The following is a 15,222-nucleotide window of genomic DNA, read 5'->3' on the forward strand; positions in this document are numbered from 1 at the left end:
TGTATGCACTGCTGTGTTGTAAATGTCTCTAGTAAGACTGTAACCATAGTAAATGTGGCATTTGTGAGCCATTAATTCACCTGAAAAAAGTGGGGGTGCGGTGGAATTGTTTTTCTTACATAATATGCTGTGTTACTGAAAAGGCTGGGAACCACTGAGCTATATTAACTGCGCAGAAAAGACAAAACCAAAGAGTGTTGTCTAAACAGCAAAGGAAAACCCATGGCTGGCCCTTGCCATGCCAGCCAAGCTAGGTTCAGAGGGCTTGAGCTATTTCACTGCTGTGTAGATTTGCAGGCTGGGGTTGGAGCTTGAGTTTTGGGACCCTGCCATCTGCAAGAGCCCAGGCTCCACCCACAGTTTAGCACTTGAGCAACTGCACACTTTTGTCCAATCGTTTGATATTCATTTTATCTTCTTTGTAAGATAATTTCAACATTTGAAATCTTCTAAATGTGGTGGTTTTGCCCAGAGACATGGACCAGCTTTGATCACTTTTATGGGATGTTTCTCTCCCTGCCACCCCTGCTACCATTTCACATTTTTTTTTCAGATTTCAGTGTGTTTCGGACTTCATAATAAATCCAGAAGAAATAAGCAAAAGGACATTCCCTTAGCCAATGACTAAATGTAGCCATTTAGAGTAATTTGATGGCAACTCTGATGATTGTATAATCTGTGGGCAATAAAACATTGCATTTCACAAACCCATCACAAATGAGAAAATACAAAGGGTATATAAACTTTCATCAGTCATCTTCTGGAATCGCTTGGCCTGATTCTCCTCCTTTAACACCATTGCAAATCAAGAGTAGCACCACTGAAGTCAAAGCTGTGAGGGGAGAATTAGGCCTGCTAAATCCAGATATCTGCTTCCTAAAGTTATGAATGTTGTCACTGTTGCAGTACTAGCTGCACCTGTTTCTTCTCCCTGGTCTCTACATGTTCTCCTTTGCTTTGTCAGGCCTTCTGCCCTTACCGGTCTTAAATGGCTATAGTTACACTACAGTGATCTATTGACAGAAATCACTTTTGGAAGCGATTACCCGACAAAACTTCTGTCAACAGAGCGTGGCCACACACTAAAGTCAATCCAAACAGTGCTCCGCTCTCTCGTCAGAGTGGCTGGACTGCCTGGCCACTCTCTCAATAAAACAGGCATCTGGACACACAGCAGACAGGGCTGCCCATTGTCCTGGACTCCTGTCTGTCGACAGCAGGCCCCCCCAGAGCATCCACACTGCTTTTTTGTCAACAAGGCGCTCTTCTTCATCTGGGATAGGCAGAAGGTTGTTGGCATTTTGTGTGTGGATGTTCCACTGAGTTTTTGTTGGCAAAATTTGCTGGTGTATCTCTTGTGTGGAATAGTCATGGCTGAGATTGATGGTAGGGTGCAGGTTCTTAAAATTTCTGTGGAATTCTTCCAGAGCGTCTCTTTACTGTGGATCAAAATGATAAAGATGTCATTGATGTACCGTAAGTAAAGGAGGGGTAATAGAAACACAGAGAGACAAGGTGAATGAAGTAACATCTTTTATTGGCCCATCTTCTGTTGGTGAAAGAGGAGCTTTTGATGTGTAGAGAGCTTCTTCAGCATTTTACCCTCCAACAGATAGATAGATGTTGCTCCAATAAAAATTTACTTAATTTTGTTCCTCTAATATCCTGGGACCAAAAGGCTAGAATTGTTTAACACTTTAAACAAAGAAACATATATGCCATTAAACAAAAGGGCAATATTTTTCTTGTTGATTACTTAGAAAGCTTTAGAAAAATTTGGATTAGTTTATGGGATAATTACAAAATAATAAACAAATAAGATCATGTAAAACTGAAAATTGGAACAAGATTAATAAAACAAAGAAATGAGGGATGAATTCTTCTAAAGTTAATGGGAAAACTCCCATTATTTTCATTTGAGACAGGATAAAACCAAAGTTATCAAGAATATATGATGCTTCTAGATGAGTTTTCTGAATCTAGTCAATAAAAATACAATCAAGGGAGTACATTTTTCAGTACCACAAGTATTGTAAGCAGCTTAAAATGCAGACTTTTCAAGACAAACAAAATGATAAATTCTTTAACCTCACTGAGAATCTTTCACATAGAACATCATGGCACAATATAAGAGTTTAGTCTAAAAACAGTTTTAGAATACTTAAAACTAAATATAGTTACTCCGCATTCATCTTAGTTTTGTTCAACGTTTTACTCTCATGTACAAATACCTAACAGGATCACATCGTTAAGAAATCATATTGATCCTGACATAATGTAATGCTTCCTCATGCAAATGCATAAAGAGTTGTGCAATTAACCTTGTGAGAAACATCTATCTGTAGAATCAGAGTAAGGGGAGGTCCAACAGCAGCTCTAAGCTGGCTGCAATTTCACAACTAGGAAAATGCAAGATAAGGTTGCCTCATCATGGTACTACCTTTGCTCTCTCCCTGAAACATAAAGCATTCTCTACTCCCTATAACTTCAGATTAGTTGACTTTGCTCCCAGGACTAAGGCAACTTTTATTCTAAAAGAAAATGTTCTTTAATTTGCGGAACCTGCTCAATGCAGCAACTTTGAGAAAGTACAGCAAGCAACTGGTGCGACATTTTCGGTAAGTGTAACGTTTAGCTGTGTCCTTCAGTTAGCAACATTGATTCATAAACATGGAAACGAAAGTAGTGAGTACTATATAGAGAGACCAGTATCTCATCAAAGCTAAAAGGCCTACTTCAGTGTTCACAGAGCTGTTTTGCTCTTTGCTTTCAGGGAGCAGACTGTAATTGCAGGTGACTGGGATTTTATCCTTTCGCTTTTCAGTCCTTGTGAAATGGTTACATTCTTTGCAAGTGGTCAGCAGTACACACTAAAATATTTGAGGTTTTTTTGTTTGGTTGGTTTTTAAGTTCAGTTACCCTCAGCAGGTATCATAAAAATCCAGTCAGATATGTGAATATAATGGAAGGGGCTGTTATTTCTACAGACAAGTATTTTGATAAAATACTGAAAGGAAAAATTCTCCTTTCACAGCTTCATGAGGAATCTCAGCTGTAGTGCTCTCTCTCCATATAATCCATGCATGCAGGAAGAGCATAATACCAGGGTCAAGACTAACCACTGAGATCAGAGAGCAGCACTTTGCTGTAATTGTTTCAGCAGTGTAAATTTGGCATCTCATGTGGGCCTCTGAAAAATACATCTGTCAATATTTAATTACACTGTTTTCAATTTTTCTCCCAGCTTGAGGAACAAGTCCAAATTAGAGACTTAGGGCTTGACAGAATCACTGAGATCTTTGCTTTGACATTACATTCTATGGAAACAGAATATAGCAAGTTTTAAGCTTTCAAAAACTCTGTGCCAGGGTTACATATCCATAGATCCTATTAAACCATGAAAGTAATTTCTGTTTGTCTTCTTTCTCCTTTGGACAAGTTTGAAAGTGTCATCTGAACTCTCTGATTTGTTTATCTGTGCATGAAGGCTACTGTGTAGTAGTTCAGCTTTGCATTTGCATTGTTGGTGACTAGCAGAATCTTTCTTTGGTTAGCGAATGGGATGTGGAAATCATGAGAAGTAACTACTGTGGCCCCCTCTTTCTCAGATGTGGCCACCTAACTTAATTTGTCTCCCTATGCTATTTTACAGATGCCTTTTTTAGCCATAATTACCCTATAAATCACATTAGAAAATAGATGATGTTAACACAATGTTAGTATTTTAAAATTGTAAATGCTGATCACTGCCAGCTAAGCAAATGAGGGTCTAGCGCTCCAGGCAGTCAATTGGTTATGATAATAATCTCAGGAAATTACCATTCTCATTCAAAAAAAAAAAGGAAAATTATTTGGTTTATGATATTTCACATGACACTTTAATTTTGCTTCTCCGTATGCCAACTATTTATTGGGTCAGTTATACCTTATTTGCAAAAGACATTGGCAGCCCTGGAAGGAACACTACCCGCTTCTGAAGATCATAGCTAATAAATTTTGAAGAGCAGTACGGGCCTTAGAGAACATGGCTGTTTTTTTTTTTGTTTTGTTTTTGTAAGATCTGTAAACAATCCGATTTTAATGACAACTCACAGAGGGAAAGTGGTGTGACTGAGAACCATGATGGTACAATGGTACAGAGCTGACACAGAACTAATGCGTGGGTTCTGGAGTCTGATTACATTTTACATTAGGTTTCAGAAGATCTGATAAAAACCTGGGAATTTAATATTTGTATATTTCCATTGTTCTAAAGAGCTATTCAGACCAAAAAAAAAAAGGCTCCATGTCTATCTTTCAGTTAGTTCATTGTTCTGCTCGCCAGGCCCTACTTTAAAAAATAGAAACAATTAAGAAACAAAGTTTCTGTGTAGGATATAACTATAGAAGTTAGACGCACAATCATATTTAAAATGCTGTTTAGTCTGTCGTGCTATTTTGTTTTTCATTTGATTGTGAAGACTACCCAAATCATACAAAGGCTTAACTCTGCCCTTTTGTGCCCATGTATATATCACTGTGTACCTTGTAAAATTAGCTTGAGCACTTTCAACACACATGGAAATAAAGGATTTTGTTGGCTATACCATACCTGTGTTGGTCCCAAAGATTGGTGATTTTTAAGATGGATGATTTTAGTAGGTTTTCTTAGTTGAAATTTTTCTTTTATTGCTTTTTATTGCATTTTATATTTAAGATTTGCTAGATGAAGATGTACATAAATCTAGTTAGCTCACAAAATTTATCCCTTCAGGAATATCTGCTGAGGATAATGGAACTGATAAATGTATAAATTAGGATCTACTAGTTTTGTTAGCATCTACAAGTTCAACAAACTTTGTGAACTTCAAAGTTCCAGATTTCCAAAGGGATTTAGGCATCTAGATATATGTCTCGGTATGTAGTGGGATTTACAAAATCTCCTAACCATGAGAGTTGGGTGCTTTTTTTTATATTGTACTATGTGACTGAGTTTAGGAGTTGTCAGGAAAAAGGAATTTCCTTGACAGTGGAAAACTTCCATGTTTTGGAGAAAAATAATCCAAGTCAGGACCAACTCAAAAAATCAAAAATATTCCAGAGAGGAAAATTCTGCAAAATTCCTTTTGGGAGAACCAGAAATGGGAGCTTTCAGCTTGCTGCTGGCAACTCCCAGTGCAGCTGCCTCTTTGTGTTGCCTGACACTCCTTCAAGAGCACTCTGCTTGCAGAGGTGGGAAGCTCCAGGAGGCAACTGCCCAATGAGCTGGGGAGCCTGTAATAATGGTGAACAAAACAGGTGGTTTCTATAGAAAGTTTTAATGGACTTAACATCATCCCACAGAATATTTCTGTTCCCACAAACCAGCATTTTCTGGAGGAAAAGTGATAAAACAGAAATTTTTCAACCAGTTCTGCTATGCATGTCTTTAGGTGAGTATGTTTGTAAACCTGGCTCAGAGCTACTAAAAACACCTAACAGATGTCTGTTACTAAGCGAAAGCAAAATAATTATGGGTGAGATTTACAAAAATGCTCAAGGTTAGACTTATTGTGTTCCCATGGAAGTCAGGGGGTGTTTTACTATTGATTTTACACTGTTATGCCAATGGTTATGAAGATTCCTTCTCTTACAACCTCTTAGTACCTGATCAAAAATAATATGGGTTACTCTAGGGTGATTATACATACTGTTTTTAATCCATGTCAGGTGACAGGAGCAAATGGAACAAATGCCCACTTTTCTCAAAAAAGTGGGGTGTGGGATGCCAGCCCCACACAGAGGATTGCAGATGAAGTTCTTGAGTGAATCCCCCTAATGCTCTCCTAGAGGTGAGCTTGAAGACCTTCCCAATTTGCGTGATATGCACAATGCTATTAGGCAGATGAAGAACAACAAGGCAGCAGGTCAAGATGGGATCTTTGCTGAAATCTTTAAAGATGGTGGACCAGAACTAATTCAGCATCTTTACCTGCTCATCCTCAAAATCTGGATAAAGAAGGAGATGGCTACTGAAAACAGAGCTGCCCTGATTGTCACCGTCTTCAAAAAAGGGCATAAAGTGGACCGTGGAAAGTATCATGGTATCTCTCTCCTTGCCACTGCAGGCAAAATTGTGTCACAGAACCTTTGCTTGTTTATGGAACAGGGATTTTGAGGATCACAGCATTCAAACAGACATTAAGCCATTATTCTCCCAACATTGTTGTATGGGCCTTAAACCCGGACAGCCTACAGGCATCAGTTGAAAGTGCTTGAGAGGCATCAAAAATGCTGCCTCTGCCAGATCTTGAAGATCAAATGAGCAGACAGATGCACCAACATTAGTGTTATGGAAGAGGCAAAGACCACCAGTACTCAGGCAATGATCATGCATAATAGCCCCACTGGACTGGTCACATTGTCTGGATGTTTGACCATCACCTCGCAAAACCGATCTGTTCTCTCAGCTGAAAGAAGGATACCATAATGTAGGAGGACAATGAAAACACTATAAAGACTTGTTGAAGGATAACTTGTGCAGTACTGACACTGACATTTTGAAGACATTTGCCTAGGATCACTCAGAATGAAGAGAAGTCCTGCATGATGGTCCTCTACATTTTGAACTTGCCCGCTGAGGAGGACAAGAGGAGCAGGAGGAAGAAGAAATTGGTTTTCAGTCATGGTCAGCAGCCTCCTACTGTGCCTGGAAACATCTGTCCTCACTGTAATAGAACTTGTGGTTCAAGGATAGGCCTTATTCGCCATCTGGGGATCCACAGCTCCCATGGAAGATGATCATACTTGGCAATGAGTGATTGCCATTGTCATCACAATTGACTTGTGGAGGAAGTTGGCAGCATATATCTTTAATAGCTAGTGTAAACTCTTTGGGGACAGTGTTCCTTGCCCATGGGGCTAAGAACCATGTTAACTTAGCAGAGGATCCAATGGCAACACAGCACCTCCCTGCAGCCAGCCACCCCTCTGAATGAGAGCAAGTAATGCTTACAATAGGCTGGCCTCTAGCCACATAAGGCAACATTCCCACATCCAGCTCTCGCTTGTGCACATCATTTCAACTCCAGAGAAGACCTGGGTGCCCGAGGAGCTGGGGACGTAATTTAGTTGGTGGAGCAAATATTTTTAAAGGGTTCAGTCATAAAGCAGTGTTTGGAAGGAATATTTTCAGTTATAGGGAGAACTACTGCTTCTTGGTTTGAAAAAGTGGAAGACGATGACAGATGTAGTATTTACATTTAAGATTTAAGAATTTACATTTAAGTATTTACATTTAAGATTTAAGAATTGTGATGACTGGTTGCGGTACTCCAATGTTGAGATCCATTTCTGCCTATGCAAGGGCCCTTGCAGAAAGAGTCTGACATGATAGTAAAGATAGCAGAAGTTACCAGAGCTTCATATACCACTGCCTTCCAGTTCAGATCAACTGCTCTCAGCACCCCAGGAATCGTTTTTTCTGAAATTTTCTAGTATAGATCTTGCCTCAAAGATTTGTCAGGGGGAAGCATTTGCAACTGAGCATTGACTTGAAGCTGAGCTCATGAATTAACTGAATTTGGAGACAGTCGCAAATAAAATCTCACTAACTCTATTTGTTACTCTATTTTTCTTGGTGTTTTGACTCTGATCTAACTAATATCACTACAATTAATGAGATTGATCCACTCAATTTATGACTTTCTAAACTTTAGTACGAGTGAAATGCAACCTGTGTTACAATAAAGAGAGTGGCAGATATACTTGATCCCTGTTTAGCAAAGAAGGGGTTAGATTAGTCTCCCTTAATTGATTTAAGATTATACAAATATTGACTTTACTCTACTGTTTGATCAAGTCATGTGTCATCTAAGATAATATGAACTTTGCCATGTCACATCTATGGGAGACTATACAAATTGCACTTCATCTGGTTTTGGAGTGAGCCCAGCAAAAATATCTACCCCTTCATCAAATATTGAGCAATGTGCTGCTGGATTCTCTTATTGGCAATTATCAGGGTCTGGAAATGAATTTAAAAACTTGTACATGTGGTTCACACATCAAACATTATTTATAGCTATCTGACCTGTCCTGTGCCTGCACCCCAGAGTTGAGATTGGGAAAAGGGCTCTACGAGGCATCTTGTCCCAACATGTTGCAGCCCTGTACAAAACAAGCTACGTTGCAGCTTTAAGTGTTTATCCAGACCCCGAATGGTTTTCAACGTTTTATTTTATTTGATTATATCACCTAGACACAAATATTAGAAGTTGTAAGAGAGATGCTTATCATGGTGATTAATATAGCAAACAGTGGAGTGTGATGGCCGTGTGGGAGGAAAAGTCAGAAAGTAATTATCAAATGCAATGAAGGTTAAATCTCTAGGTCAAATGGTGGCAGTGAAAGAGGGTTAGCTACTTGTACATTAGCTTTAGCATGCATAACAAATTAATACCAGATGACAAAGAGTCTGTGTTTGGTGTAGGTCTGGACAACCAACTCAAACTAATGTTAATCTGAAAAATCGTGACCTTCTAACTCTGCAAAATTACACAGCGGAAGAAATAAAATATTTGTTATGGACGGCATCAGATTTGAAACAAAGAATAAAGTACAAAGGAGAGGTATGTAAAATTTCAATTAAAATGCACTTTGCTTATTCAGTCACTCAGATCATAGAATCATAGAATACTAGGACTGGAAGGGGCCTTGAGAGGCCATCGAGTCCAGCCCCCTGCCCCAATGCCAGGACCAAGTACTGTCTAAACCATCCCTGATAGACATCTATCTAACCTGTTCTTAAAGATCTCCAGCGATGGAGATTCCACAACCTCCCTTGGCAATTTATTCCACGGTTTGACCACCCTGACAGTTAGGAACTTTTTCCTAATGCCAACCTAAACCTCCCTTGCTGCAGTTTAAGCCCATTGCCTCTTGTTCTATCCTCAGAGGCCAAAAAGAACAAGTTTTCTCTCTCCTCCTTATGACACCCTTTTAGATACCTGAAAACCGCTATCATGTCTCTCCTCAATCTTCTCTTTTCCAAACTACACAAGCCTAATTCTTTCAGCCTTTCTTCATAGGTCACATTCTCTAGACCTTTAATCATTCTTGTCACTCTTTTCTGGACCCTCTCTAATTTCTCCACATCTTTCTTGAGCTGCGGTGCCCAGACCTGGACACAATACTCCAGCTGAGGCCTAACCAGCACAGAGTAGAGCGGAATAATGACTTCTCGTGTCTTGTTGACAACACACCTGTTAATGCATCCCAGAATCATGTTTGCTTTTTTTGCAACAGCATCACACTGTTGACTCATATTTAGCTTGTGGTCCACTGTAATCCCTATATCCCTTTCTGCTGTAGTCATTCCTAGACAGTCTCTTCCCATTCTGTATGTGTGAAACTGATTGTTCCTTCCTAAGTGGAGCATTTTGCATTTGTCCTTATTAAACTGCATCTTGTTTACCTCAGACCATTTCTCCACTTTATTCAGATCATTTTGAATTATGACCCTATCCTCCAAAGCAGTTGCAACCCCTCCCAGCTTGGTATCATCTGCAAACATAATAAGCGTACTTTCTATGCCAATATCTAAACCGTTGATGAAGATATTGAACAGAACCGGTCCTAACACAGACCCCTGCAGAATCCCACTTGTTATACTTTTCCAGCAGGGGCTAGATTGAGAACCATTAAGAACTACTGGCTGGGTACAGTAATCCAGCCAGTTATGCACCCACTTTATAGTAGCCTCGTCTAAATTTTATTTTTTATAAGAATATCATGTGAGACCGTATCAAATGCTTTACTAAAGTCTAGGTATACCACATCTACCACTTCTTCCCTATCTACAAGGCTCGTTATCCTATCGAAGAAAGCTATCAGATTAGTTTGACATGATTTGTTCTTTACAAATCCATGCTGGCTGTTCCCTATCACTTTATCAACCTTCCAAGTGCTTGCAGATCATTTCTTTAATTACCTGCTCCATTATCTTTCCTGGCACAGAAGTTAAACTGACTGGCCTATAGTTTCCTGGGTTATTCTTATTCCCCTTTTTATAGATGGGCACTGTATTTGCCCTTTTCCAGTCTTCTGGAATCTCTCCTGTCTCCCATGATTTTCCAAAATCAAAATAGAGATTCTTATACAAGACAATGCAAATCTGCAAATACACTGGCTTGTCCTAAACATCTACTTCAGCCTGTATATACTGTAAATTGTATACATCAAATGAAAGGCCAGCCAATAAAAGGCAAAGTGTTGTCCTGTGGATGGAGTAGAGGATTTATGCCGTTATACGGTGTGTGCCTGTTGTTATGAGCAGTAATCTAATTCCTGGTTATTGTATATTCCCAGTGACTTCAGGTGAGTTTCATGTGGAATAAATGTATGCAGGAATAGGAATACTATCCTTTATTTAATGAGGAAGCAAAACAAGAGTCAGATATCTATTTCATTTCTTTAAAACAACACGACAAAAACTATAGATGCTTTTTGCCTCCACAACTTTCAGTTTTTCCCAGACTCTTCCCTAATAACTGTTTTGGAAGGGCTGGTGATTAGAACTGATGCAATGACTGTTTTTATTAATTACCTGCAGCCATTAAACTGTGCAGCAAATATTATGTAATGGATAATGAGTAAACAGTTTTCCACATCCCCTTCCATTCTTGTTTTTCAGTATTTACCTTTGTTGAAAGGAAAATCTTTAGCCATGATTTTTGAAAAAAGAAGTACCCGAACAAGATTATCCACAGAAACAGGTAAATTTAGACAAAAAAAATATTATAAATACTTTCAGTGCAGAGTACATTAGACCATATTATGAAACTATTACTTTTAATCATATAACTAGCTGTTTAATCTTGGAGGGCGTCTGAGGCTGCAGAGCACCAAGGATGAAAGTCGAGTTGGAGAAGGATGGTAGTTTCCCAGAGATTAAGAGCAGTGTCTTGTTCCATAATGCCTCATTAATACTGCAGACACATCTCTTTGATCACTAAAATTCCCCAGGGTCAGCTTTAAACAAGTTAGAACTGAAACAGAACAACAGAAAGCAGAAGGTTTTCATGGTGAATGTTTCATGCCATATTAGCTAGCTGTATGCTTATTTTAGCAACTAACACCAATTTAGTCCTGTACAGGATGTCATAAATAGCATCTTTCTAATTTATTATGCATGATTGTTGTCAGTCTCAGGGCTTGTCTAGCTGGAAACTTAGCGTACAGTAAACCAGGATGTGAATGTACAGCCTGCAAGCCTGCCATTTGTTAAGTCACCCTGTGGACCCTGCTACTGTGCCCTACATGTTCTGCAGCTTGCTTTGGCATGCTGTTGATTGAGAGAGCAGTGTGCCAGAGTGCGCTATGGAATTTTTAGTGAGCGGCAGCAAGGTCCCTGCAACCGGTCAGCATGCAGAAATTTTGTGCACTGTCCATTCACATGCTGGCCTTCTGCGCACATAGGCTCTATGTTCAAGGCCTCAGAGTGTGAGTTTGAACTGAGAATCTTGATTTAAATTAGAGAAAAGAGAATTCCCAGGACTTCCTCTAACGAAACTTGACACAACTGAGAAACCAGGATATTGGCCTATTAATACTAGGCCATGCAGATCTAGATTCTAAAAGAATAAAAAATGTACATAACTCTGGTCGTGTATAGAGCAGATGCTTACATGTTCTCATGATTGGGCCTGATGTTTTTGCAGTCCTAACTATTATAACTTGCATCTGAGAAATCATTTAGGATTATTGTCCCTATGTACATCCATTAGGTGGGGAAATCTTTGCCCTTTCCACATTTACGCTGAAGTAAGTGTTATTTGGCTCAACCTCCCTCACGTAGATTCCCGCCATGCAGCAGGACAGATAACTGTGTAAGGTCACTCTCACTGAGTTTCCTCCATATTGCTGTGTAGTAAGCAAGGGAGAAGAAGGGGACGAAGGAGAAGATTGTTCTTCTTGAAGGCTGAAGATTTTCCCAATATCTGCGTAATCTTTGGCGATTTGTGGCACCATAGGCTGACTTCATGGAGATCCTGTGTCTGAGTCACTATATACACAACTCCCTTTAAGGTCAGCTTGCTCCCCATTTCTACATCTGACCTTCTCCTAGAGCCACCTTATGGCCCTCTCCTGAAGTTGTGCACCAAGCATGTGTCAATTCCCTGCACCTGCTTCTCCATGGCTACGTCTACACGTGAAGCCTACATCGAAATAGGCTATTTTGATAAATAACGTCTACACGTCCTCCAGGGCTGGCAACGTCGATGTTCAACTTCGACGTTGCACAACACAACATCGAAATAGGCGCAGCGAGGGAACGTCTACACGCCAAAGTAGCAGACATCGAAATAGGGATGCCAGGCACAGCTGCAGACAGGGTCACAGGGCGGACTAGCGCTTCCGGGGCAACAGCTAGCCGCTCCCTTAAAGGGCCCCTCCCAGACACACACAGCCTGCACAGCACGCGGTCTGAGGAGCCATAGGCACACAGACCCCGGGCGACGCAGGCATGGACCCCCAGCAGCAGCAGCAGCAGCAGCAGCAGCAGCAGCAGCAGCAGCAGCCAGAGGTCCACCCAGCTCTCCCGGCAGGAGCAGGGCTTGCCCTGCTCCATGCCATGCGGGAGGCAGCTGAGCACCTCCTTGCTACACCGGAGGAGGAGCTGCCCCCAGGGCAGCAGGGCTCAACCCCCAACCCTGCAGCACCCCGTCCCCACCCCCGCCTCACACGCCGGCGGCTGTGGAGCTACCCCACCAGCACCGACTGGTGGGAGCGGCTGGTGCTTGGGGAGTGGGACGACGAACGCTGACTCAGGAACTTCAGGATGAGCCGGCAGACATTTATGGAGCTGTGCCAGTGGCTCACCCCCACACTCAGGCACCAGGACACTGCCATGCGGCGTGCCCTCACAGTGGAGAAACGGGTCGGCATCGCTGTCTGGAAGCTGGCCACTCCCGACAGCTACCGATCCGTGGGGCAGCAGTTTGGTGTTGGCAAGGCCACCATCGGGGCTGTCCTCATGGAGGTAAGAGAACCCACGGGGGGAGGGCAGGGCAGGGGAGGGGGGCCCGGGCAGAGGAGGGCAGGGGAGGGGAGGGGAGGCCAGGGCAGGGCAGAGGAGGGGAGGGGAGGGCGGGGGAGGGGAGGGCAGGGCAGGGCAGAGGAGGGGAGGGGAGGGGAGGGCAGGGCAGGGCAGGGCAGGGCCACACACACCCTGCTCACCCCTCATTGGTGCTGTCCCATGTGCTTTCCCTGCAGGTTGTGTGTGCCATCAATGCCATGCTCCTGCACAGGCTCGTGAGGCTGGGGGACCCAGATGCCACCATTGCGGCCTTTGCCACCCTGGGCTTCCCCAATTGCTTCGGGGCTCTGGATGGGACTCACATCCCCATCCGCGCCCCGCATCACGGTGGAGGACGCTACATCAATCGCAAGGGCTACCATTCTGTGGTCCTCCAGGCCTTGGTGGACAGCCAGGGCCGTTTCCAGGACATTTATGTGGGCTGGCCTGGCAGCACCCACGACGCCCGGGTTTTCCGGAACTCGGGCCTGTGCCGCCGGCTGGAGGCAGGGACCTACATCCCCCAGCGGGAGATCCCTGTGGGGGACACCACCATGCCCCTCTGCGTCATCGCAGATGCAGCCTACCCCCTCTGGCCGTGGCTCATGCACCCGTACACGGGCCATCTCTCCGCTAGCCAGGAGCGCTTCAACCAGCGCCTGAACCACGCGCGCCAGGTGGTGGAGCGCTCATTTGGCTGCCTGAAGGGAAGCTGGAGATGTCTCCTGACCCGCCTGGATGTGGGCCCCAACAACATCCCCCTGATTGTGGGTGCCTGCTGCGCCCTGCACAATTTGGTGGAGAGCAAGGGGGAGGCCTTTTTCCAGGGCTGGGCTGTGGAGGCCGGCAGGGCCGACGTGCAGCCACCCGCTGCCCCCAGTCAGCAGGTGGACCCCGAAGGGACCTGGGTCCGGGAGGCCCTGCGGGCCCACTTTGATGATGAGGCCGCAGGGTGAACTCTGCCAGGCCCCCCACTGCCCGCCCCTTCCTCCACCACACTCCCTGCCCCAACGCCCACACCACCATGGAGCACCCAACCGCACCCCCCTCCGACTTTTCCTGGACAAATGACAGCACGCACTTGTGGCTGAACTTAAACTGCTTTTTCTTTTAGAACTTTTTTTTTAACTATAAATATAAAACAAGAACAAACTATATGCAACATGTGTGGAACCAAAGTAATATGTACAAATAAAACAATAGTAATAAAAAAGTGTGTTCAGTAATAAAAAGAAAACCAGGGATGATAAAGGGGAGAACTATTTACATGGGGGAGACGGGGCAAATGGGGGGCACAAAATAATAAGTCCCAACTATATACAAGGGGGGGGCCACGTCCCGGGCCCCTCACCCCTAAAGTCCAGCACTGGGCGTGGGCGGCCGGGAGCCCCGCCGCAGCCGCAGCCCTGTCGGGGCTGGCTGGGGGCGGGGTGGGGCGGACCGGAAGATATGCCCGGCGAGTCTCAGCTGGCTCCAGGGGTCCCTCGGCGCTCCGGCCCTCGGCGGTGGGTGGCGGGGTGACAGCGGATGGGACGGCGACGTGCGGAGCAGCTGGTGGTGCGGCGGGTGGAGCAGGCACGTTGGGCGCTGCGGCGGCTGGCGCAGCATGGGGGGCCAGGTAGTCCACCAGGCGGTTGAAAGTCTCCATGTAGGCCCCCCCATGCCTCTTGGCGCCAGGCCAGCGCCCGCTCCTGCAGCTGCAGGTGCTGCTCCGCGACCTCCAGCTGCTGACGGTGGATGGCCAGCAGCTGGGGGTCCGTCGCCGTCGGCTGGTGGTGGTGCGGGGTCCACCGTCTAGCCCGCCGCGGGGCCGGTTGGTCCTCGGCCGAGGGGCTTGCCTGGAGCGATGGCCCCGGAGGGCTCTCCGGGACCACTGACGCCTCGCCGGCGCTCTCTTCCGGTCCTTCTGATGGTGCAGGTGCGGGACACAGGAGAGGAGGCGGGGAAGAAGAATGGAGACAGGCATTAGTGTGGGCCCTGAGCCGTGGCCTTTGTCCCCCAAGCCCTGTGCTGCAGGTTCCCCATCCCCGTCCACGGGAGATGCTGCTGTGATGGATGGGGTTCAGGGGTCCCCCTGCACTGCACCCCGTCCCCTGGTGGGAGCGACTCTCACTTCACTCTGCAGGGTCTGACAGGAGAGGTTTCTTAGGCCACAGATGCCCAGTTTCTCCCAGGAGTGACAGCAC

General features: G+C 44.5%; 1 protein-coding gene across 1 annotated transcript in view; it reads left to right on the forward strand.

The window, feature by feature from the left end:
* The first annotated feature begins 2,541 nt into the window (after window positions 1-2,541).
* Window positions 2,542-15,222, forward strand: part of OTC (ornithine transcarbamylase) — a 39,363-nt gene continuing 26,682 nt past the window's right edge. The window contains exons 1-3 of the mRNA XM_074994784.1: window positions 2,542-2,618; window positions 8,450-8,588; window positions 10,652-10,733. Of these exons, the coding sequence (XP_074850885.1) occupies window positions 2,542-2,618; window positions 8,450-8,588; window positions 10,652-10,733 (298 nt within the window). The remainder of the gene's footprint in view (window positions 2,619-8,449; window positions 8,589-10,651; window positions 10,734-15,222) is intronic.

The sequence above is a fragment of the Carettochelys insculpta genome, chromosome 1 (assembly GCF_033958435.1).
Source record: "Carettochelys insculpta isolate YL-2023 chromosome 1, ASM3395843v1, whole genome shotgun sequence".
Classification (NCBI taxonomy): domain Eukaryota; kingdom Metazoa; phylum Chordata; order Testudines; family Carettochelyidae; genus Carettochelys; species Carettochelys insculpta.